Raw genomic sequence first — 25,695 nt, forward strand, 5'->3', positions numbered from 1 at the left:
TCAACATTAAACTTGGTACATAAACTAATCAAAACAAGACAAACAACAATCTTGAAATTAAAAGATAAGTAAATCTCTTTGAACCCTTTAAAAATATTCTCACAACTGTGTATTTAATTTTTGGAGCCACCACAAATTTTTAGCATTAAACATAATCAACGACCAGTGTTTTAAAAAAAAAAATCAACTACAATAAGTTCATTACTATCCACAATGCAAATATATAAAGAGTTGTGGCATTTATAACTTCACAAACTAATCCCCCACGTGTCTGTCAGTTTGTCATACTCTGGGGGCTTCTGTGTTGCTATGACGCTAGAAGCTATGCCACCGGTATTCAGATACAAGCAGGGTCACCCATAGAGGACAGGTTTCAGCTGGGCTTCTAGACTAAGACAGACTAAGAAGAAGGACCCGGCAGTGGATGTCTGAAAAGAAGTAGCCAGTGAAAACCTTATGAATAGCAGTGGACAACTGTCTAATACAGTGCCGGAAAATGAGCCCCCCAGGTTGGAAGGCACTCAAAAGACAACTGGGGAAAAGCTGCCTCCTCAAAGTAGAGTGAACCTTAATGAAGTAGATGGAGTCAAGCTTTGGGAACCTTCATTTGCTGATATGGCATGACTCAAAATGAGAAGAAACAGCTGCAAACATCCATTAATAATAGGAACGTGGAATGTACGAAGTATGAATCTAGCAAAACTGGAAATCGTCAAAAATGAAATGGAACACACAAACATCGATATCCTAGGCTTTAAAAAAATCCTAGGCATTAGTGACCTGAAATGGACTGGTATTGGCCACTCTGAATCACACAATCATATGGTCTAATATGCCAGGAATGACAACTTGAAGAGAAATGGCGTTGCGTTCACCATCAAAAACAACATTTCAAGATCTATCCTGAAGTACAACGCTGTCAGTGATAGAAAAATATCCATACGCCTACAAGGAAGACCAGTTAATATGACTATTATTGAAATTTATTCACCAACCATAGATGAAGAAACCGAAGACTTTTACCAGCTTCTGCAGTCTGAAATTGATCAAACATGCAATCAGGATGCACTGATAATTACTGGTGAATGGAATGCGAAAGTTGGTCAACCAACTGAAAGAGATCCATATTTATGCCTACTCCCAAGAAAGGTGATCCAATCAAATGTAGAAATTATCGAACAATATCATTAATATCACATACAAGCAAAACTTTGCTGAAGGTCATTCAAAAGCGGCTGTAGCAGTCTATCAACTAGAACTGACAGAAATTCAGGCCAGAAGTCAGACAGATCCTGGCTGAAAACAGACAATACCAGAAGGATGTTTACCTGTGTTTTACTGACTATGGAAAAGCATCCAACTGTGTGGATCATAACAAATTACGGATAACGCCACGAAGAATGGGAATTCCAGAACACTTAATTATGCTCACAAGGAACCTGTACATAGATCAAGAGGCAGTTGTTCAGAAAGAACAAGGGGATACTGTGTGGTTTAAAGTCAGGAAAGGTATGTATCAGGGTTATATCCTCTCACATCTATAGAGTTGCTATGAGTCGGAACAAACTCAACGGCAATGGGTTTTGTTTTTTGGTTATTCAATCTGCATGCTGAGCAAATAATCCAAGAAGCTGGACTTTATGAAGAAGAACTGGGCATCAGGATTGGAGGAAGACTCATTAACAACCTATGTTATGCAAATGACCCAACCTTGCTTGCTGAAAGTGAAGGAAACTTGAAGCACTTATGATAAAGATCAAAGACCACAGCCTTCAGTATGGATTATACCTCAACATAAAGAAAACAAAAACCCTCACAACTGGACCAATAAGCAACATCATGATAAATGGAGAAAAGATTGAAGTTGTCAAGGTTTTCATTTTACTTGAATCCACAATCAACACCCATGGAAGCAGCAGTCAAGAAATCCAAAGATGCATTGCACTGGACAAATCTGCTGCAAAGGGCCTCTTTAAAGTATTCAAAAGCAAAGATGTCACCTTGAAAACTTAAGGTGCGCCTGACCCAAGCCATGCTATTTTTAATCGATCACATACATGCAAAAGCTGGACAATGAATAAGAAGACTGAAAAGAAGTGATGCCTTTGAACTGTGGTGCTGGCGAAGAATACTGAATACACCATGGACTGCCAAATCTGTCTCAGAAGAAGTACAGCCAGAATGCTCTTTAGAAGCATGGATGAGACTACGTCTTACATACTTTGGACATGTTGTCAGGAGGGATCAGTCCCTGGTAAAGGACATCATGCTTGGTAAAGTACAGGGTCAGCGGAAAAGAGGAAGACCCTCAATGAGATGGACTGACACAGTGCTGCAACAATGGGCTCAAACATAACGATTATGAGCATTGCACAGGACCCAGCAGTGTTTCGTTCTGTGGTACACAGTGTTGCTGTAAGTCAGAACCGACTCGACGGCACCTGACAACAGACAAACTAATACTTGACGTTTATAATGACAAGTTCTAGATATAAATCAAAATAATACTTTAGCAAGAGAAATAATCTTCAGAAAGCTTTCAGTATTATATTTCAACATAAAAAAAAAAAAAAAAATCCACTGCCATCAAGTCGATTCCAACTTGTAGTGACCCTACAGGACAGAGTAGAACTGCCCTACAGGGTTTCCAAGGCTGTAAATCTTTACGGAATCAATAAAACTGCACTTGGTCAACTAGAACCCTCAACAAGAATAAACATTGGCTACCCGATGTTATAACTAAAGAAAGATTAGAAAGACCATCATTTGATATGAACAGAGTAGCTCGTATAACCCAAAACCCAGTGCTGTCGTTCATGCACAAATTTCTGTTAAGTATGTGCATAATTAGACTAAAAAAAGACTAGGCCCCCACAAAAAAAAAAAAAAAATTTTTTTTTTTTTAAATATTTGTGGTGTTCTTAAAACTTAAGACTTGTAATATCTTCTGAATGGATTAAAAAAAAAAAAAAAACCCGTTGCCGATGAGTCAATTCCGTCTCATAGTGACCCTATAGAATCAGTAAACTAACAAAATGATAGGGCCCTTAAATATTAAATATTGAACCCATTCAACAAATATTTATCAAGAGCCTATAATGCCCTAAGGACAATGCAGACACTAGGAATACATGGCCAACAAAAGTAAAAAATTACTTATCATGGTTGACGGAATTAAAAATTCCAACATTTGAACACTTCAAGAACTGCTTTTATTTTCCTTAGGCCTACGCTAAGCAGATCGTATGCCCTCAAGCATCCTTTCAGTGTGCTACCATAGTAATAGAAAATAGACTATTTTAAAATGAGTACTATGAAACCAAAGTACGCTTTATAATTACTTTCCTCTAGACAAAAAAGAACAGCACAGCAGCCACACACTTCAGATTGTACCACATTTCTAAATCTAATCTACACTCCAAGGATATATTAATATTTAGATATGAGAAAACAGACCTTTCTTAATTGAGGTATCAAAGGATACAAACTGGCCTAAAAGGAAGCAGCCTTCAAGATGGCAGCATTTTGGTTTTTCTTTATTATAGTGAAACCCTGCGAGAAGGATGTACAATTTGAATTGCCCAACCTACGTTTAATCTACCAGCACACAAGATTTTGCAATGAAACTTGGCAGCTGCAGTTCTCCACCAAGTTTTATATAATAATCTTAAAAGCAGCAATGAGGTTACTGATTCACCATTTCAAACCCGTAACACTATGAACTATCAAATATTTTCAAACAGCATAGATATAACAAAGTTACTCAGCAAAAGTGTAGACATTCAGAAACATGCACATGAGAATAAAAGAACTTATAAAATAATAGCTAAGTATAAGAAACTAAGAACAGCCACACAAAACAACCCTACATAAAGAGAAACACTGATATAACATCTTTCAGCACACTAAAAGGAGATAAAGTGATAGGGTGAGGATGACATGACCTCTTATCTTCATTTCCAGTATCTGCACCACATGCAGAATAGATGTATCTATTACCACCTAAATCAGCAGAAATGACTCTCAATTATAATAACCAGCCCCCAAATTTGAAAATACCACGGTAAAATACCCAGCTCCCATTCTTGTAACCAAGAGAAACAGCAGCTAGAGAACATCTGCACCTTACACAGAAATATTACAGTACTGAAGCAGTACTGCTGTGTGAAATAGTTATCATGCAGAAGGGGCCTCTGAGGTTCAAAGACTATATACGAACCCCAAGGCAGAAAGAAGCCTACAGAAAATTAATTTCTAAGCAAGAAGATTTACATAAGACATTTTTTTAATGTTATAGCAATTGTCATTTTATAGAGAATTTCTAGTCCAATCTAACGCAAGGTTTGATTCATTACAATTTCTGCTGGCATCTTTATCGTCAAGGTCACCTTTTGTTTTAAAAGCCTTGCGCTTGTTCAATATTTTAAAATAATTTCGCAGGTTTTTGCTTTATTTAGCCTATGAAACATATTTCCATTTGGAGGGAAAACAGCAATATATTCATGTAATTGACACATAAAAGTTTCAAGACTGCATTTCCCTTTAAACGGTTTTATTTCTAGCTGTAGACTGTGATTATTTCATGAAATCATTTCAATTGCAGAATCCTTTTCTGTATTCCCAATCCTGAATAACTTTTTATAGTTGACAAATTATGTTTATTTATAAATTATTAACTTAGAGCAATACTTGAATTCCAGACTCAATCATGGATATAACAGCCTTCAAACCAGCTAAAACTGTCCACAAATTATTCCAATGCACAGTCAGGGTTAAATGTTACTGTTTTGAAGTGTTCATATTATGTGCTTGTCCCTGGAAAGCTTTATTTCAGGCTCTGAAAACAAGGTGTGTGCAGTCCATATTGCTGTCTACATTCAATTAAGTAAGGCCGACACAGTCTGTAAGGATTAAAATGTTGGCAACCAGCTTCTATGAGCTTTTACTCTCTGCCCGGTACTCTGCCGCAGAACATCTACAGAATTAAAAAGAAACTACTGATTGCTTTAAAGTCAGGAAACATGTACATCAGGGTTGTATCCTCTCACCATACCTATTCAAACTGTATGCTGAGCAAATAATCTGAGAAGCTGGACTATATGAAGAAGAATGGGGCATCAGGATTGGAGGAAGACTCATTAACAACCTGCGTTATGCAGATGACACAGCCTTGCTTGCTGAAAGTGAAGAGGACCTGAAGCACTTACTAATGAAGATCAAAGACCGAAGACTTCGGTATGGACTGCACCTCAACATAAAGAAAACAAAAATCCTCACAACTGTACCAGTGAGCAACATCATGATAAACGGAGAAAAGATTGAAGTTGTCAAGGATTTCATTTTACTTGGATCCACAATCAACACCCATGGAAGCAACAGTCAAGAAATCAAGAGACCCATTGCATTGGGTAAAGCTCTGCAAAGGACCTCTTTAAAGCGTTGAAGAGCAAAGATGTCACCTTGAAGACTAAGGTGCGCCTGACCCAAGCCATGGTATTTTCAATCACATCATATGCATGTGAAAGCTGGACAATGAATAAGGAAGACCAAAGAACTGACGCCATTGAATTGTGGTGTTGGTGAAGAATATCGAATATACCATGGACTGCCAAAAGAACGAACAAATCTGTCTTAGAAGAAGCACAACCAGAATGCTCTTTAGAAGCAAGGATGGCGAGACTGCGTCTTATATACTGGACGTGTCGTCAGGAGGGATCAGTCCCTGGAGAAGGACATCATGCTTAGCAAAGTACAGGGTCAGCGGAAAAGTGGAAGACCCTCAATGAGGTAGACTGACACAGTGGCTGCAACAACGAGCTCAAGCATAACAATGATTGTAAGGATGGCGCAGGACCGGGCAGTGTCTCGTTCTGTTGTGCATAGGGTCACTATGAGTCGGAACCGACTCGACGGCACCTAACAACACAACAACAACAATAAAAGTTTAAAAAACTTAACCTGCTCTGGGAATCCACAGAAAAGACAATTAATTACACGACAGAATCTAAAAAGATATAGATGAGGGAAGCAAGAGAAGAGTTACTTCAGGCTAAGGGAACAGCTTAAGTTATTTTTACAGAGCCCTTATAAAATGGGGTTTTACAAGAGTCCCTGGGTGGTGTAAACAGGTAACACGCTTGGCAGCTAACTGAAAGGTTGAAGGCCTGAGTCTACCCAGAGGTGCCTCAAAAGAAAGGCTTGCCTACCTATTTCCAAAAAAAACAGCCATTGAAACCCTTATGGAACGCAGTTCTACTCTGACATACATGGGGTCATCAGGAATCAGAATCAACTACCACAGCAACTAGTTTACAGACAAGTGGGGTTGGGAGGGCATGCTGAGTATTCTTGAGAGTCAAAGGCAAATTACTTTCTCTTAGAGATCGCCACACTTATAAAAGTGTGATTTAAAAATAACAAATTTCATCCCTAAAACTAACACACTATGATAACTGGATGAGAATAGGAAGATGTCTTAGGTCCCTGGAAATAAGATACAGAGCTGAAACTAAGTTTTGTAGGGCTTGTGAATCACATTCCTGACCAAGTTGATATGACTAACGTTCTCTCAAACCCAGTTCTTCTAATTCTTTTTGTAATAAAAGGTTATTACCACTGTTTCTAGGACAGACTCTACTGTACACCAATGACTTCTTAATGGCTAATGCATTCTGGCAATCTCTGCCCTAAGAGGCTCTTTCTTTGAAGTAAACCAGTCTGGTCTATTCCAAAAATTTCTTTAACAAAGAATAAAGTCAAAATACACCATATACTGAAGATGTTTAAAACCTTATGTCTAGCCCTTCTTTTCAGCTCCAGGTTTACATCTGCCTACACCAAAATCTGATAACCCTCAGGTACCTTCAACTCATTATACTCCCAAATGATCCATCTCCATTCGGAGCCTTTTCACCTTCGGAGCCTTTTCACCTCCTAACTCCAAAATCTGCCGCTACTTTCTTTACCCCCTAATTTAGTCACAAAAAAAGTGATCCAACCCAATGAACTGGGATTCTCCTCCCTGCTAGTCAGTTAATAAATCTCCTAAAGATCTCTAGCACGTGTTATCTTCCATCTATCCATCCACGCATTCTAGGAGAACTAATCTATCCTACTGCTCTTGCTCATCTTCCTTCCTATAATTGTGACAGTTGAGACTAGTCTCTCAACTACTAGTTTCTATTGTATTTTCCAAAAGTATAAGCATGCTGTTGTCACTTACTGTGAAGACAGCCCCAGCTCATGGAGAACAAACATTGCCCAGTCCTGCGCCATCTCCATGGGCTTTGGTATGTTTAAGCCCATTGTTGAGGCTACCGTGTCAATCCATAGGTATATAAAAACCACCAAACCCACTGCCGTCAAGTCAATTCCAATTCATAGCACGACCCTACAGGACAGAGTAGAACTGCCCCATAGGGTTTCCAAGGAGCACCTAGTGGATTTGAACTGCCTACCTCTTGTGTAGCTCTTAACCACTATGCCACCAGGGTTTCCCCAAAGGTATATAACAGATTGGAAAATTTCTTAAAAGGGAGGGAAAAAAAACAGTTCCTAACCGCCTAAAAATTAAACACTTATTTATGCTCATCAAAAGACTTTCACCAAAAGAGTAAAAGGAGAACCTACAGACTGGAAAACAATTTTTGGCTATGACATATCTGACAAGGATCTAATCTCTAAAATCTATAGAATACTTCAACACGTCAACAACAAAAAGACACAAATAATGCAATTAAAAAATGGGCAAAGGATATGAACAGACACTTCACCAAAGAAGACATTCAGGCTGCTAACAGACACATGAGGAAATGCTCGAAATCCTTAGCCATTAGAGAAAAGCAAATCAAAACCACAATGAGCTACCATCTCACTTCAACATTACTGGCAGTAATAATAATAAGAATAAAATAGAAAATGACAAATGTTGGAGAGGTTGAAGGGAGACTGGAACTCTTAGGAACTGCTTGTGGAATGTAAAATGGTACAACCACTATGAAAACGATATACCCATGGTACCTCCTTAAAAAGCTGGAAACAGAAAAGGTTTACACACAGAAAAAACAATCTTCTATTTGATGGTTATGAGTGAGGGGAGGGGTGGAGACTATAAATCACTAAGTAGATAGTAGCCAAATGTTAACTTTGATGAAGACAAAAGACACAATATACAGGAAGTCAGCACAACTTGACCAAAGCAAAGTCATAGAAGCTTCCTAGACACATCAAAACACCCCACGAGGGAATGAATTACTGGGGCTGAGGGGTGGTGGCCAAGGTTTCGGGGGACATCTAGGTTAACTGGCAAAACATAGTTCATAAAGAAGGTGTTCTACATCCTATTTTGGTAAATAGTGTCTGGGTTCTTAAAAGCTTGCGAATGGTCCCATTCCATCCGGAGCAAAGAGAATGAAGAAAACCAAAGACACAAGGAAAATATTAGTCCAAAGGACTAATGGACCACATGAAACACAGCATCCACCAGCCTGTGCCCAGAAGAACTAGTTAGTGCCCGGCTACCACCAACTGCTCTGACAGGGATCACAATAGTGGGTCCCGGACAAAAGAAAAATGTAGAACAAAATTCAAACACACACAAAAAAAGACCAGACTCCCTGGTCTGATGGAGACTGGAGGAACCCCCAAGACTATGGTCCCAGACACCCTAACTCAGAACCGAAACCACTCCCAAAGTCCACCTTTCAGCCAGAGATTAGACAGGCCTATAAAACAAACAACAACACACGTAAGGAATGTGCTTCTTAGTTCAATCAAGTATACGAGACCAAATGGGCAACACCTGTCCAAAAGCAGAGACAAGAAGGCAGGAAGGGACAGGAAAACTGGACAAATGGACACAGGGAACCTGGGGTGGAAAGAGAAGGGGAAGAGTGCTGACACATTGCAAGGATTGCAACCAATGTCACAAAACAATTTGTGTATAAATTTTTGAATGAGAAACTAATTTGCGCTATAAACTTTCACCTAAAGCACAATAAAAATATAGTTTCTAGTATCTATTTTTTTTTTTTAATCTTGTGGACACAAATGAACAGAATGTGTCATTCTAATTTCCAAATTCTTTCAATCTAGTGCACAATTTCTGTTCCCATCACAATAAGATTAGTATATACACAAACACAATGAGAACATGATATGTATTTTATGAAGGAAATACTGTAACAATTTCTACTGTAAAATTGTTTTAGAACAGTCGTTTTTAATGCGATATCATATTGAATGCTTCATAAAGCTGCATTTGAAAGCCAAATATTTATAACCACAAGTTTAATTAGTTATGGGTAAACAGCAAAAATTACTTTTTAATTAGAAATGACTTCTGTAGCTTAAATATATTTGAGGAGAGAAAACTGTGACCTGGGAAACCCTGAAACATCCTAATCCTCAGTATCAGAGAGTGGTTACTGCATGTATACGAGCAGCCATTTCCTTTTCGATTGTGTATTTCTGAGGTACTGAAGTACTTCAGAATTTCTAGTACTTCACATTTGGAAGTATGTAATAGAACTCAAGGCAAAACTAAATATCAAATGGAAAAACAAAACTAGACAGGCAGAGTGAAGTGGAGAAACCGTTATTGAGTGGATGGTAAATCAGTTAAGAGATCATCCCATAACAGGGAATATGTAGGCAACATTAAAAGGGAAAGTACAAGTTGGTGAGTAGGGGAAAAAGGAAACAACAGGGGAAAGATTTTGCCCACAAGAAAAATGGAGAGAAAACAAAACTAAGTGGCAATGACCATCCTGTGCCAAAAGGAACAATGACATTACATTCGAGTGAAACCAAGTTCCACTGCCAATGACTAAAACGAAAAGATTTAAATAAAAGGAAATGAACTAGTTTGCAGCATCCTTAATCATAATCCACTCCTCTGCCAATCATAAAAAGCCAGGCAAAATCTGACAATATGAATTTTATGAATAAAGAACCAATAGTTATACTGAAGAAGAAATATATAGTACAACAAAAACTGAGTTTTTTTTTTTTTTTTTTCTTTTTAAGACTCTCCAAGACTGATTTGCTAATATTTTTGGTATCTGCCTGTTGTTACCATGAAGTAAGCATCATGAAGAAAACAGGGCAGGGCAAGATATGAAGCAGTAACAGTAACTTTCATTATCTTCAAACAACTAACAAAAATATACCAATAAAGCTAAAACAAAGCAATATTACAGATATTTTAGAAATTTAAAGCATTGATGAAATTAATTTAATAGCTAATATTCAAATTCTCAACAGATATTTCTGTAATACATAGAGATCAAAGTATCTTAATTTAATTACATGAAGCAAATTATCTGTGTATTCATTAATAAATAATAAATAACGGGTGGCATTTTACAGGTTCCAAAGGTGTTTTCTAAAAACTTTATTTATGCCTCTGCACATAAAAAATACAGGCACTCCCCGACTTACAACAGGGTTTCATTACATAGAGATCAAAGTATCTTAATTTAATTACATGAAGCAAATTATCTGTGTATTCATTAATAAATAATAAATAACGGGTGGCATTTTACAGGTTCCAAAGGTGTTTTCTAAAAACTTTATTTATGCCTCTGCACATAAAAAATACAGGCACTCCCCGACTTACAACAGGGTTTCATTCCAATGACAGATGGTTCTGACATAAGTCAAACACCTCTTTTTTTTAATTTTCATTATTATTGCCTTTTATAAATCTGATCTTTGAACACCTACGAGTGAACATGTGAGAATGATAACATCAGCAAAGTATGAGGTGCAACACTGCATGTAGTACATATTAATAATGATAAGATGTACCAAAAAAAAAAAACCCCACAGACGGTCGTTAAGTGTGGTTCATCGTAAGTCGGGGACTACCTGTATGACAAAATTCCTGAGTCTATAAAGGAAAAAAGATCTAATCAGACACATGGAAATGAAACAGTTCCCAAAGAGTATAGTAAAAAAGAAAACAGAACTGCTATTTCACTCAGAAGTTTCCTGTCACTTATAGAGGGGGAGACATACTGGTAAACTGGGGCATTTGGGGAAGACAATTGCACTATTAGCTTGTACAGAAAAACATTCCTGAGATGATGAATACGACAAGCTTTTTTTCCTCCGCTTTCTATTTTTCCAGCCGATCCTACAGAACAGGCACTTTATCATTTTATAGCTTCTTTGAAACACTAAAAAAAAAAAGAAACACTATGCATCTAGTAAAATGCTAAGCTAACACACATAGCTCCTTTGACATCAAGCCATTCCTCTGAACTCTATGGTTCGCATCTTCCTATCCCCTTATATTAACCCCTTCATTCTGCACTTATCCTCTTCAACTACGAAATTATAGGGGAATGTATATTCATTGGTACGCAGCCAACTCTCCTTAGGTTCCCATAAAAAAGCCACCCTCTTTAGTTACTTTACCTTTAAAAATCCAAAAAAGTTCTAATATTAACATAGTTTAAGGAAACCCAGCATTGTACAGATAGATAAATATTAGGGATAATTTTCATTAAATACATGCATTGGCATTAACTGGCTGAAGAATATGAGTATTATCACATCTTATTTTGCATTTATTAGCCTCACATGAAGGAAATAATTTTAAGTCTGCCAGATGAAAATTAGTCATTATTTAAAACTATTTATCAAAATTAGTGTACTTTTACTGAAGTAATAGGAGACTGCTTCAAATATATAACAAATGTAAGTAATTATTGTTAATATCATTAAAAGATAATGAAATAAATTTCTGAACTACTTATATAAATAGGCAACCAAACCCACCTGGAGGGGATATCTGAAGCAGGAAAGAACAATAACAAAATACCATGTAGAAATGTCACCCTGGTATGGACTCTGGTTTAAGTAATATTCAACTAAACTAGTTCCTAAGAATTGGTATCTCCACCACTCACTAAGCACATAAAATTTTTACTAGCCTATTTAATAGAAAAATAACATCACATGATTGAAAACTAAGCTGGGCATTAGCTTCACATTTCTGAGGTCGAGCAGAGTGACAAAAAACAAGGATTAAATTCTGTGATGGCAAAATGGATTTCACAAACTTGGACTAAATTAGAAAAAAATTTAGACAATAAACTGAAAACTAAGGAGCTGAAAAAAATTTGGCAGATACTTTCATATACATAAAATTTAATCTTCGTAACAATCTTGTGAGGTAGGTATAATTATTCCAATTCCACAGACACAGAGAGGATCAGAAGAATTAGGCATCTTGTTCAAAGTCACACAATTAGTTACATGGTAAGATCAAATTTTAAAACCAAATTTGCTTACTCTCAGAGGTGTTTATACAGGACCAAAACAGGATGAATCTGTTTCAGAGACACATTTTTGCGAGAAAAGTTATTACCAGGGATACAAATGAAACAGGAGGCTCTGGAATGCATTTCATGTGTGGGTGAAAAGGAATCGACTAAGGAAATAAACTGTATTTAATTTAAATGTTTTACCATCTAAAGAATATTATACATGCTACATCCCTCTCCGGGCATTAGAAAAGGAAATGTGGTAGAGACAACCTGATCTGCAGTAGGACTGCCCTCCACCACCCCTCTCCTCCCCCCACCACACAAACATACCAAAATACTCATTTTATCCATCTCCTCCGTTAGACAGGAACAGGGTATTGGGGGAATTGAACCCTGTTCAAAGAACGGGCATAACTGGTCTCCTTTGATCAGGAATAGGCTAGGAATGGCCATATGGCCTTTCTGGCCAATGAGATGCAAGGCTACTGGCAGCTTCTATGAAAATTATTTCTCATTCTTGAAGAGATCAACAAGAAGCCAAGGTCATTCTCCTCCATGAAATGGTAATAATAATGAGACGTTTATTGAGTACTTACAGTACTACACTAAGCACCTAAGCCACTACTCTCTAACGTTTCTATATGAGATACAAGAAAGTAATTTCACTTTGATTGCACACAGCAACCAACTTATATCATCAAATAGAGCAACCGGCCATTAAAATAAGCCAACATAGAACAAAAAAGAAAATGAATCCTTGATGAAAACTCCGAACAGCTGAATCAACCTATCCTGAAGGATGGAATTCACACTATATGAGCTAGTATATTTTTGTTATTTTAACCAGCTTGAGTTGGAGTTTCTGAGGTTGTAGCCCAAAGCATGTATACCAACATACTGTACTAGGAAAAAGTTTAATGAAGTAGAAAGGTTATCAGAGGTTCCACATCTACCTAGCCAGTGCACTTTAGGAAAAGGCCATCTAAGGTGAGAGGGGATTATCACTCCTTCTGATTCCCTCCTTCATTTATACCGAATGGTAAGCATTTATAGAAATATACAGAAATACCTCCTCCTCAACTAAATATGCTGATGCCTAAAATTCTTAAAATAAACAAGGAATATTGGAGAGAGAAGGCTTAAAAAGCCAATGTCAGGATGAGATAAAAACCAAATGAGACCCCTAAACTATGAGGCAGGAAAATATCAAGGACTCCTAAAATTATTTTCTATATTCATACAAATGAAATAGACATCAGAATGATATCAAGTATTTTAAATAAAAAGAGAAAAGGCCCAGAAAAAGAAGGCTGCACTTACCTAAGGCAATTTTGCTAAAATCGCCATGACTTGAATGAAGGTTTGTTAGCCTTTAACTATGTGTGAACAAACAAAAGTTGTATACAGGAAAGTTTCTGTTGAGCATGAGTAAGCAGAACGATTCCAATTAGCCATGGAACACTGTCCAACACTGCTTCCCTTGATTAAAGGGACTTTATTAACTATTACCACCTTCATGAAAATGGAGTTTTGCATCCACCGATTTAAGATATCACTGTATTGATATTCAGAGATGATCCCATTCCATGATTTTCAAAATACCTGATTACTTTTTTCCCCTCAAATATATTTCCTGATCAACATTTACCAAACTGCTACCAAAAACACTTCTACAACATAATAGGCATGGTGTGAGAATATTGCAAAATGCTCAAGCAAATTTATTTTGTACTACAAAACATTCTAAGATTCTTTGATGGCTGACATACACTGTGAATATAAAAAAAAAAATCAAAGAGGAGGTTAAATACACAAGGTGGTTTATCTGAACTTATTTGCCATTTCAAAACCAGGCATTCCATAGTATAGTTTGAGAAATGCTGCTCTAAACTTGAAGAAAACTGGTAGCTTCCAGCATCCCTTATTCTCCACACTACTTACATTTAACCCTGGAGCCTACACCTCAACTGCACTTACCTTTGACCACTGTGTGATCTAAATTCTTCACAATCTACTTGTTTTAATGTTTTTGGTTATATATCTGACTTTCATAAAATCAACATTGTGCTTTATAACTCATAAAAGGTAGGAACTGTATTTGTATAACTTACTTTAAAAACCTAGAACAATTAGGCACTTTTAAGTACAGTTTTTTTTTTTTTTTTTTTTTTTAATCTTTAGTAGCGCCTTATTAAACCAAAAACCAAACCCGTTGCTGTCAAGTTGAATCCGACTCATAGCGACCCTACAGGACAGAGTAGAACTGCCTCATAGGGTTTCCAAGGAGCAGCTGGTAAACTCGAACTGCCGACCTTTTAGTTAGCAGCTGAGCTCTTAACCACTGCAAGTTACAACCCACTGTAAAGTCAGTCTTTATCATTCCCCTTATTATTGCTTGCTCGCTTGCTCTCTGTAGCTCGCTTGCTCTCTGTTGTTCGCTCTCTCTGTCTTTAAAATCAAGACAATCTGCAATGAAGATATTTAGAAACGGCAACCATTATAGTAAAAAATTCACAAAAACGTGTTTTCCTAGAATCGCTAATCCTTTCAATTAATTGCTTTTGTCCTGCAGGGAAGCACTATTTTCATTAAAAGCCCATTAAGACCTGCAGTGATGGCATAGACAGTATAAGAAACTCAATAAAAAGTGAAAAATTTGGTAATATCAAATTTCCATTAGAAGTAAGGTATTTAACCAACAATACATTATTTTTTCCTGATAATGTTTATACTCACGAACCAGTAGTCCAAATGCCTTGCAGAGCACACTCTTTTTTTATTATTATGAGACGCGCCCTGCTGGTAGAGGTGGACAGATTCCTAGTAAACCAATGCAAATGGATGGCCAATGATTAGGTCACAGATACAGCATCATTAAGCAGCTGCTTCTGACCTCTGTAGTGGCTAGTCACTTACACGGGAGTGACTTAGATATTCAAACTGAGATTGAAACCTTTACCCTTTCCTGATGATAGACCTCAGTTAAAATTTTTAAAAAGGTATAATTAGTTACCACACAAGTCTACTTTGTACTCTTAGGCGTCTTCCAATTCATAGCTGATAAACAGTTCTGTCATCTAAAATTTCAGATTTTCTTTTATAGTGCTAATACAAAGGCCAACATTTCTCAGTGCTCTAATATTTAACAAACAACAACAAAAAACATAAAAATGAAACATCGTATCTGGGGGGGGGACTCAACAACCTACCTTTAAACTAGACTCATAGTCTGTGTTCACTTTGAACATAAGCCCAAGTCGTAAATGAATTTCCTTGGCTCGACAAAAGCTGGGATCAACATAAAGCACCTCCTGAAATGCTTTAATTGCCCTGAAAGAATATAGACATAAGATATCTTAACTTTTTAACACTTGCATGAATTTCTGCTTGGTAGTACAGTAAAACTTTTGTTTTATGCAATACTGTTTTAAAGGAAATGCCAGTGTTATAAAAAATGACATGAATGAATGAATAGTAAAAAAAAGAAAAATGACTGGAAAGGTGTTCTTGGGTCTTTTATATAATTGAATTGTATGATTTAAATATAAATGGGGAAAAAAGGTCATATTTATTCACAATTATTCAAACAATATTTTATGATATTCTCAGTGTAAATAACTGATTTCATTTTTGCTATAATTTCTGGGGGGATGGAGAGGATAGGCACGTTTTGTTTTAAAGGGAAGGGGGATTAATTCTGTTTCTTAGTATGCTTGGTATGTCTTTCATACTTAGGTTTAAAATCCAGGTGGACCTTATTTTTGTATATATTGTGAGGTGGGGGTCAGTTTTCACTTTTTGCATGCAGATATACAACAGTCCTTGCACTATCTGTCGAAAAGATCATCCTTACCCCACAGTTCTACAGTACAACCTTTGTCCTAAACCAAATGTCCATATTCATGTGGGTCTGTTTCTGTTTTAAAGGAAATGTCAGTTTTATAAAAAATGACATGAATGAATAAATAGTAAAAAAAAAAAAAAAGACTGGAAAGGTGCTCTTGGGTCTTTTATATAATTGAATTGTACACTCTAACTTAATATAAAGGGGGAAAGGGAAGATCAGCTGAATTTATTCACAATTATTCGAACAATATTTTATGGCTCAGTAAAATTCTCAGTGTAAATAACTGATTTCATTTTTGATAGAATTTCTTGGGGGGATGGAGAGGATACGCAGATTTTGTTTTTAAGGGAAGAGGAACTAATCCTGTTTCCAGTATGCTCCGTATGTCTTTCATACTTAAGTTTAAAATCGAGGTGGACCTTACTTTTGTACATAATGTGAGGTATGTGTTGGTTTCGTTTTTTGCATGCAGGTACACAATAAAATAGTCTCTGTACTATTTGTGGAAAAGATCATCCATACCCCACAGCTCTGCAGTACAACCTCTGTCCTAAACCAAATGTCCATATTCATGTGGGTCTCCTTCTGGGTTCTCTACTTTCCACTGGTCTATCAGTTTCTTTGCCCCAAATTCACATTCTATCTTTTATAACAGGTCTTGATTACCAGTAGACCAAATTTTACTTAATACATGTTTATAGTCTTTAATTTAATCATCATGTAAATGTACTGCCTACTCAAAATGAGTATTAAAATAATGACAAATAAAAATGTCTATTATGAAGGAAAAAGAATAGAAGTGGAAGACAGGAAAAGGAAAGGAGAAAAGAGAATAGTTAGGAAGGAAAAAAGGTATAAGAAAGGGTGTGTGAGGGAGAGAGGAAGAAGGGGCACAGAGCATCAATAACAACTCCTCAGGAGAAATATTAATTCCTACTGTCTCTCTGTTTCTATTTCTAGCCTTTTCCCTAAATCTACTATTTGTGTGTTTTATTCCATAGGTGCCTTTAGTACAGATATCTTATCCACTTAGTTCACAATGTCACACAGGTACAAAGAAACATGGGTTCAGTCTAATAAGTTCTCTGGGTATGCAAACACACTGGATATGAAGAAAGAACCATTAACCAATAAACAAAAGCACATGCTCCAAAGCACACTACGTCTGGCCCACACTATGTTTATTCTTCTGGTTCAGTCTAAATTCACTACTATCTTCAGGACTCACCACCCAAACTCAAAACCAACTACTATCCTGCTTAGTTTAACTGGCAGTAGGTCCCCTCTATAATCAAATCATTTTATTTTTTTATCTACTGGTATACTGTCTCTAGTTTTTCCAAGTCTAGACCTTGAGGTCTAGATCCTTCTTTTATTTTTTAAATAATTCAATAAAAGGTTTAAGTTGAAAAGATGTTTACTGATGCCATTACTTTTACAGTTAGCTGTATGGACTTTCTGCTAGAAGGGGGGGGTGGTGCGTGAAGAGGATAGGCTTCAGTCTCTTCACTAATCAGTTCCCGTTATCTAACAAAAAATACATCAAACATCTAAGTTCATTTTCTTTTCTAAACCTTTAGCCCATCTTTCTTCTCCTGTATGCTTCTTCAGTTTTCCCCACACACAGCAAAAAAAGAAAGGGGGGGGGGGTTACCACTCAAACTACACTCTAATCTTGAACATCATTTTACTTCATCCTTATCTTGCCAAACTGCACGTAGCCAGAACATGATCTCTGAAGCGCAAGCTAAACTAAATCACCAACACACAGAACTTCTGCTGATTTCAGAATTCTGATTAACAGAGAATTTTAGAACATAAGAAAGAGTTACCAAAAACTACAAAACACTTTTATGATACAATACCTGGAAAGGTTTATAGTTTCCAAATACTTAGAAAGCATATTCGCTACTAAAACAAAGAGGACACATAGCAGTGTTTATCACTGGCATATTTTTTTTTCCCCCTTTAAATCTGAAAAAAGTTCTCTAGGACTAGTAAAGCTAAGTCTGGAGATTTCTCTCAGAAATAGCTGAAGAGACAGATGATCTAATTCCACAAAATTTCAAAGTAATTGAAGGGAGAATATACTAGGCTCTAAATCAGTAATAACGTATACACACACACACACACACTTATACACTTGCCTATTAGGAAATTTAAAGGTTTTTTCTAAATCAGACAATTAGAAAGAGTTGATGAAGTATCAAAAAGACACATTGGTAAGATTTTAAAAGGTGGAGATAGGAGGAAAGGCTGACCAAACAGAGTAAATGGCAGGAACAAAGTCACAAAGCCAAAAAGTACTTAAGTCATTTTCAGGGAAATGTTAGTACAGTGTGACTGACACAAAGGGTACATTTAGGGGAACAGTAATGCTAGAATGATCATTTATGGTTGAACAGAGAGGATTTTAAATATGAGAGGCTAAGTTAGAACTACCATGCTTTGGGTTATTCACATTTACATTTGCTAATGTATCACCTTTCCTGGCTCTTTTGCTCTCTCTCTAGCCAAACACTCTATTTCATCATTCCAGGCAATGAAATACTTTTATTCCTCTCCTACTGCAAGAATCAAGATTTATGTTTTAATCCTTAATTTCCCTGAGGCTTAATTAATCAAAGCCCTTCCAGTCTCTCTCAAGCAATGTATGTGTCACTGGTAAAACATAACTTTACCAGAACTGCCTCAGTTATCTGTTAGTTTTTTGTTGTTGCTTTTTTTTCCAAAATAAAAGCATACATAATAAACTCATCATATGTTGACATGAACTGTTTTGTTTTAATGGCAATATACTTAAAATTAAACTTTCAATCTAAGAGCATTAGCTTGCATTATGATAGTTCATAAATACATAAATATATTAAATATTAGGTTTTAACCAGGCTCCGTAACAGACAAGCCTCAGAATCAATGGTATCACTACATTAGGTTTATGTTTACATTATTACTCTCTTTCATTTCATCTGAAAGCTTTAAGTCAGTTTTAAAATCATTATTCTCTTTTTCCTTACTGCACCCAAAGCAGTGACTATACCAGAGAGCAGATTTCTACATTCCTACGGACACTTATGATTGGTACAGTGCTATGGAAATGAATACAAAAGAAATTTTACACTAGCTTACCAAGATTCTATGCTTCTAGCACAGAATAATATATTTCTTAGATTTGCCACCATAAGACTATCCTGGTATTGATCAATGGAAAGAATACAAAGGTTACAAATCAAGACAGGACTGATGAGGATTTTAGGGAGATTTAGAGATATAGCTATACATTATACTAGGAGGAATAATTTTATTGTTTCCTGTCAAGAAACAACTATCTTTTTCTGTCAGCCTACTCTTTTTCTCTTTTGTAAGATATAGAGAGATATATAGATTTAGAAATCTAGTAAGAAATCTATGTCATAGATTTAAAGGTAAGGAGAAGCTCAGTTCAAGGTACTCCTAGCAATTCAATACCTTCTCAAACAAGAAGGATATGGGCATGTGTGCATATGTAAAGTAATGGCTTATTAGAGACTGATTGCTAGCTTTCTGCTGTATTTTACTTGTGTGTCTATGTCTTCTTTTCTCCTTCTGGGCATCTTTAAGTTTGGTCCCAGAGTACTGAACAGGATAATGGTAAAGTTTAATAATCATCGTAAGTCCAAAGAGGATGTTAAGAGTCACTCTAATGTACTGCTTTCTGGCCTGGGCTCCACTGTCTAAGAAAAGGCTGCAACTGAAACTTGGAAAAATTGACCAAATAATTGAACTGATTTTAAAGGTTGATCAATAAATCAACTCTAACTGAAAAATGGGTACTTTTTTTTAATATGACAGAAGACAAATAGGCTGACAGATAACACTACAGTTAATAAAACTGCACTTAATAATATATTATTTTATCACCAACCCAAACACAGGTTGGTTTCACACATTATAAAATACTTAGTCTTAACAAAAGCCCACAGGTACCATTTATCAAACATCTAATTTTACTTAAATTATAAACATATCAGAGACACAAACCTCTGAGACAGCCTAGGCAGATTCTTTGTGCTAACAATACCAAAAAAAGAAAAAAAGACATACCATACTCTTCTCTGGAAACATTTTTTTCAACAAATTCCAAAGAATTTGACATGCTTAAAAAAAAAAAAAGGCCTGATTCCAGCAAATAATATTTATCTATAAATAACCCTTTATGCAAATGTAATTTTAACGTAAGGAAAGTCGTATTAACCACGGCTATACTCTAAAACCCTTACCAAGCAACTACTCTATGCTCTCTAATTTTGTGGCTATTCAAAAAACTGTAAGATAAGTTAAAGGAGAAATTTGGGCTACAGAGTTTATGGAAAAAAAAAAAAAAAACATTTGAACAGCAAGACAGAAACCACACATCCAGGGTAAATTCATAGACAGGGTGTGAGATATGTAGTTTTAGGGAGCAGCTACAAAGCTGAAACTCAAGACATGAGAAAATGGTGGTGACCAGAACAGGATCAACAGAGCAGAGGGCACCAATTAATTCAGACATTGCATTGTCCTTATGTCGTTCAGTTTCTTTTCTCAGGTCAGCTGAAGGATATAGAAATCATACATAGATAAGGAACCAAATGATATAATAATTTTCCATAGTTACCAGACCTCCTAACTTAACATAGTCACATACATATTAAAGGAATCGGTATCTTGAACTGACGATGGCTTCACCTCACTAGTGATTTTAATTTCATCTCTTCACTCTATAGGGAGCTCACAAATTATCACAGATATGTGAAAATTAGCTGGTTTGAAGCATACATTTCCATTCCTAAAGTATAGAGTTTCTTGCTTGTGCTTCACCTAAATTATTTCTGCCTGGCTATAAAAATTGTATCAATGTGCTCAGGAGAATAATACAAAAACTGATTAAAACAGTAATCACCTTTCAATCTTCAGACTTGGGGGCTCAGTACGATAGAATAAAATATTAGATTGGGGAATCTGAGCATAAGCTTGTTTCTGCCACTAATTAAACAGTTATGTAATACTGAGTTAAACACATACACACTCGTATTGCACGTGCACGCGCACACACACATTTCACTTTCCCCAGCTACAAAATTAAGGGAGAAAACTAAGATATTTCTAAGACCATGTCTAGGTTTAAAAACTTAGAATTGTGAATTCTATGAATAGTATCTTCAAGAAGCTAAAAGATATTTTAAACAGTCCCAATCTATTCTCGGTTTTAAATATGATGCACTAGACATGAAGTTAGGAGACTTAAGCTTGCCCTAAAGCAATGGATTATTTAACAGAAAAAAATTAAAAAGCTTCTTTATAAAGATCAATTATAGCTTTGTAAAGATTACGAAGAAAATCAGGGTTCTGAATGATCACAAGACTATATACCCACACAAGTGTTCTCTAACAATGCAGTTCTTCAATACATAATCAAAAACAAACAGGCCCAAAAGCAAAGAGGGAAGAATAGACACTAGAAAAAGCCATTCATGCCTAAATGATCACCTTTAGGGGAACCATTTCAAATCACTGCTAATACATATTTAAAAACTCTGTGATAAATATTCAGAGTGCCCAACAGGTATAGGACAGAGCTGTAACCTTTGGCCAAATGCTCCATCACCTTCCTTTGGACACTCATGGCATTCACTCAGCTTAAAGTTATGGGGAACAGAAGGGACTCTGACAAAGTAAGATACACTTCAAAATAACAAATGTCCACATGGGTCTTTACAGTTTTAAAAAATGTACATTATCTGTTAAACAGAAAAAGTATGTGATCACAATATGCTTGTTTAAAAATAAACAAATAAGGAAACAGACCTAAGGATGCTATTTAATTCAGGATCAAACTAAGTGGCAGCACTCAGACCAGAATACTGATCTTCCAACTCCAAATTCTATGTTCTTTTCATTACGGAATGTTACTGTCTTGTCTGGTAAAAAGAAAAACAACAATAGGGCAAAGGCCATAATAACATGGCCCTATACTTTAGAGCTATAAAATCTTACATATTACTATCATATTTAATCTCTGATTCTATAGAAGAGAGAACTGATAATTTATAATACTGGAAACTGAAAATTACTAGCAGGTGTGCATGGGATGGGGGAGGAGGGAAGGAAGCAGTCAATCTGTCTTGAAGTCTGAAAAGGCAAAATTACTGGTATTCATAGATCATTTACCCACAGAACTTGAGATTTTAAATGAGCAGCATAGTCATTCCCCAATTCAAATAACCTGGGGTGGTCCTCCTGCTCCGCATGAATGACCGAGAAATTCCTAAAAGGTTTCTAATCTAAGCCTTCTTTAACCAGAATCTTACACCAGATTACTTTAGCAACATACAGAACTCGAAAAATCTAAGGTGGGTCAATACCTCTGAAGGAACAATCTAATCATTTAAACTTCTACTATTGAAAAACGTAGGTTTACTGACATTAAAATATTTTATGTGTTTATTACACACACACACACACTCATGTACACAAACAAAAACAAGCCACTTACTGGAAACAGCTGGCATTATTAGTTTTACGTCAACTTACCACTGAAATGCATTGTAATGGAAGTAGACCAAACCAAGACCATATAAAAAGGCAGCATTCTGTAAAGAAAGGGGAAAAGGGGCTTTTAGGAAAAGCATTTATATCTAATGCATATGATGTTATTAATATATAGTACCCAAGGTGTCTTAAGTTCTTAAACTCTTATCATTCGGTACAATATATTCACAATGTATTTTTAAAATACAAAAATTACAATGATGAGTCAGTAGATGGCACAGAATTCAATCGACTTGGAGAGATACTCTGGGTTTCTTTTTAATCAAAAAAAAAAAAAAAAAAACAACCACTGCCTGCCCTGAAATCAAACATTTACCAGCCTATTACTCAGGGATAAGAAAATGTTCGGACTACACTATCCTATTCTTTCTCTGGTTCTCTCTGCTTCTTGAACTGGATTTAGTTTTATGTTTAGTGTTGCCAGGAAGGTAGTTAGAATTCAAAGATATGTACAATATAAACCTAGAACAAATGTTAGTATTAAAAAAAAAAAAAGCCAAACCTTCATCTAGCCACTTCCATTTGGGGCTTTATCACTGATTCTTTTTGCAACACAAAACAGAAAGATGCCAACACTTCATCCAGGCTCATTTTGATCACTGGCCTCCAAGTAACAACTAGCCATTCCCTTCTTTCAAAAAGGGCAAACATTTGCACGTCTGTGTTGTATCAAAAATCAGCTTAATCTGTTTTACCAAATCTTCCCTACAAAAAAAATTTTTCACGCTGATCCCTGTGAACAAGTTTTATTTAAACCTATATTCTAAACTTTCAAAAAATAAACAAATATTAAAATGATTCTGCCATACTATCTTAGGTTGCATTTCTCACTGGTGTATAAATATCTGTTTGGCTCCCTGCTTTCAGGTGCTAGGCGACTTTTTTGTAAAAAACACTGGTGTATAAATATCTGTTTGGCTCCCTGCTTTCAGGTGCTAGGCGACTTTTTGGTATGTAATGATTTTTAATACTAAAATTTGTTATAGGATTATATTAGGCTTTTCCTTTGAATTTTAACCACCTTTCTGGAAACACGGAAAAATGTTTCCTAAGTCCATATTAAAATGTAATAAAATGGTGATTTAATTTCATTAAATCCTCATAATTCCATTTTCCAAAAGCAATTATATGCTACAGGGATAGTCACAAATTTGGGGATTCACAAAGGTCTCAGATGACAATCCTTTCAAAAGTTCATATTTGATTTTTAATTCCACTGGAACTTTTTAAAATTAGAGCCACTTATTTGCTCCTCCCCACCCTCCCGGCCACCAAAAAGGTTGAGCAAATGTTTACTAGGTGCCATGGACAGTACTTGAGGATTGAAAAGCCAAACTGACTAAAATATACTTCCCCTACACAATCCAGTAAAAAAAGGGGGGAAAAAATGGATATTCTGAATGCATTAGTTAATTCAGTGTCATAATGTGTTCAGTCTAGGAAGTCAAGATGTGAAAGATAAGGGTCTTCTTTTTCTGTGGGGAGCATGGATTGGGTAACAACAGACAACATCTTTCAACAATTTTGGTAATTACTCAGATAAGGTAGTATGGGGTATGGTGGAAATATGGTTTTACTGAGGGGCATTTGCTGCTTTCAGGACACAATCTGCATTTTCCACTGTGCTTACTTTGTTCATACTTCATCCTTCTCACCTCTAGGAAATCTTATTCCCACCCGCCACCCTATAAATTCTATCAATCATTCAAGATCAATTTTAAATGCCACCTTTCCCATGAAGCTTTGCTGCTTCTCCGCCTCCAACCAGAGATCTTTCTCACCTTTGAATTTGCCCTTAGTGCAATATCTCTATCATACGACATTATTATATAATAGTAAAACTTAAATTTATGCAAAATGATAACATTTGTCATCTTTAAAAGGTTCTAACAACCCTAAGAAACGGAGGTTGCTTTTGTGTGCCATCAAGTCAATTAGGACTCACAGCAACCCTATAGAACAAAGTAGAATCGCCCCATAGGGTTTCCAATGCTATAATCTTTACAGAAGCAGACTGCCACATCTTTTTCCCTCAGAGCAGCTGGTGGGTTTGAACACCGATCTTTTGGTTAGCAGCTGAGCACTCAACCACTGCACCACGAGGCGGGGGGCCCTTCATTTATAGAATGAAAAAAAACTCAAGAATCAGAGAGATTAAGCGACTTGCTCAAGGAGACAGGTACTAAGCAGAAGACAACAGGAACTGAATCTAGTAGGTATGCTCATTCTTAACCACCATATTCTTTGTTGTTGTTTTTGTTTTCTTAACCACCATTTTCTTTGTTGTTGTTTTTGTTATTTGTATAGTATTGGCAAAATTCCATCCCATCAGACAAAAATACCACAAATGCAGGGGAGTGTACCCCCTATTATCACCTACCAAGTGTCTTGCATATAGTAGATGCCCAAACAAAGGTTTACTAAATTGAGTCACCCAGTATTAAGCCTGTGGGCTCAGCTCCAAGGGTGACACAGAATTAGTGTAAGGCATGGTCCCTTAGGAGCTTATAAATCTTAAAAAGGAGTTAAGTCTCACCTCTTGTAACAGTAAACAATGTAGTTCAAATATTTAAACACCTTGTATAAGTCACAGAAGTTATAGGCACAGGGAAGATAAAACCAAAAAACCAAACCCATTCCCATCGAGTCAAATCCGACTTATAGCGACTCTATAGGACAGAGTAGAATTGCCCCACAGGGTTTCCAAGGAATGGCTGGTGGATTCGAACTGCCAACCTTTTTGTTAGCGACTGAGCTTTTAATCACTGCACCACCAGGGCTCCACAGGGAAGACAGTAGTGAACAAAACAGATATAAACCCCTATTCTCAATGAGCTTACAATCTAATGACAAAAGCTTATGAAATTAAGTGCATAACAGTATACTACAAGCTACAAACATTTAAGAGTTAATGAAGTATAATAAGAATTAGGAAAAAAGGTAGTACTTGGGTACAGTCATAGTTGGGAAAGGAGGAGGAGAAACATTATATCTCGGCTGGTG

General features: G+C 36.3%; 1 protein-coding gene across 12 annotated transcripts in view; it reads right to left on the reverse strand.

The window, feature by feature from the left end:
* KDM6A (lysine demethylase 6A) overlaps positions 1–25,695 on the reverse strand; it is a 280,479-nt gene that overhangs the window by 95,628 nt on the left and 159,156 nt on the right. For all 12 annotated transcript variants that reach the window (XM_049871256.1, XM_049871250.1, XM_049871251.1 and 9 more), the window contains exons 5-6: positions 22,675–22,733; positions 15,485–15,605 (exon numbers count right to left, since the gene is read on the reverse strand). In XM_049871256.1, coding sequence (XP_049727213.1) covers positions 15,485–15,605; positions 22,675–22,733 — 180 coding nt within the window. The remainder of the gene's footprint in view (positions 1–15,484; positions 15,606–22,674; positions 22,734–25,695) is intronic.

The sequence above is a fragment of the Elephas maximus genome, chromosome X (assembly GCF_024166365.1).
Source record: "Elephas maximus indicus isolate mEleMax1 chromosome X, mEleMax1 primary haplotype, whole genome shotgun sequence".
In the NCBI taxonomy this organism is placed as follows: Eukaryota; Metazoa; Chordata; class Mammalia; order Proboscidea; family Elephantidae; genus Elephas; species Elephas maximus.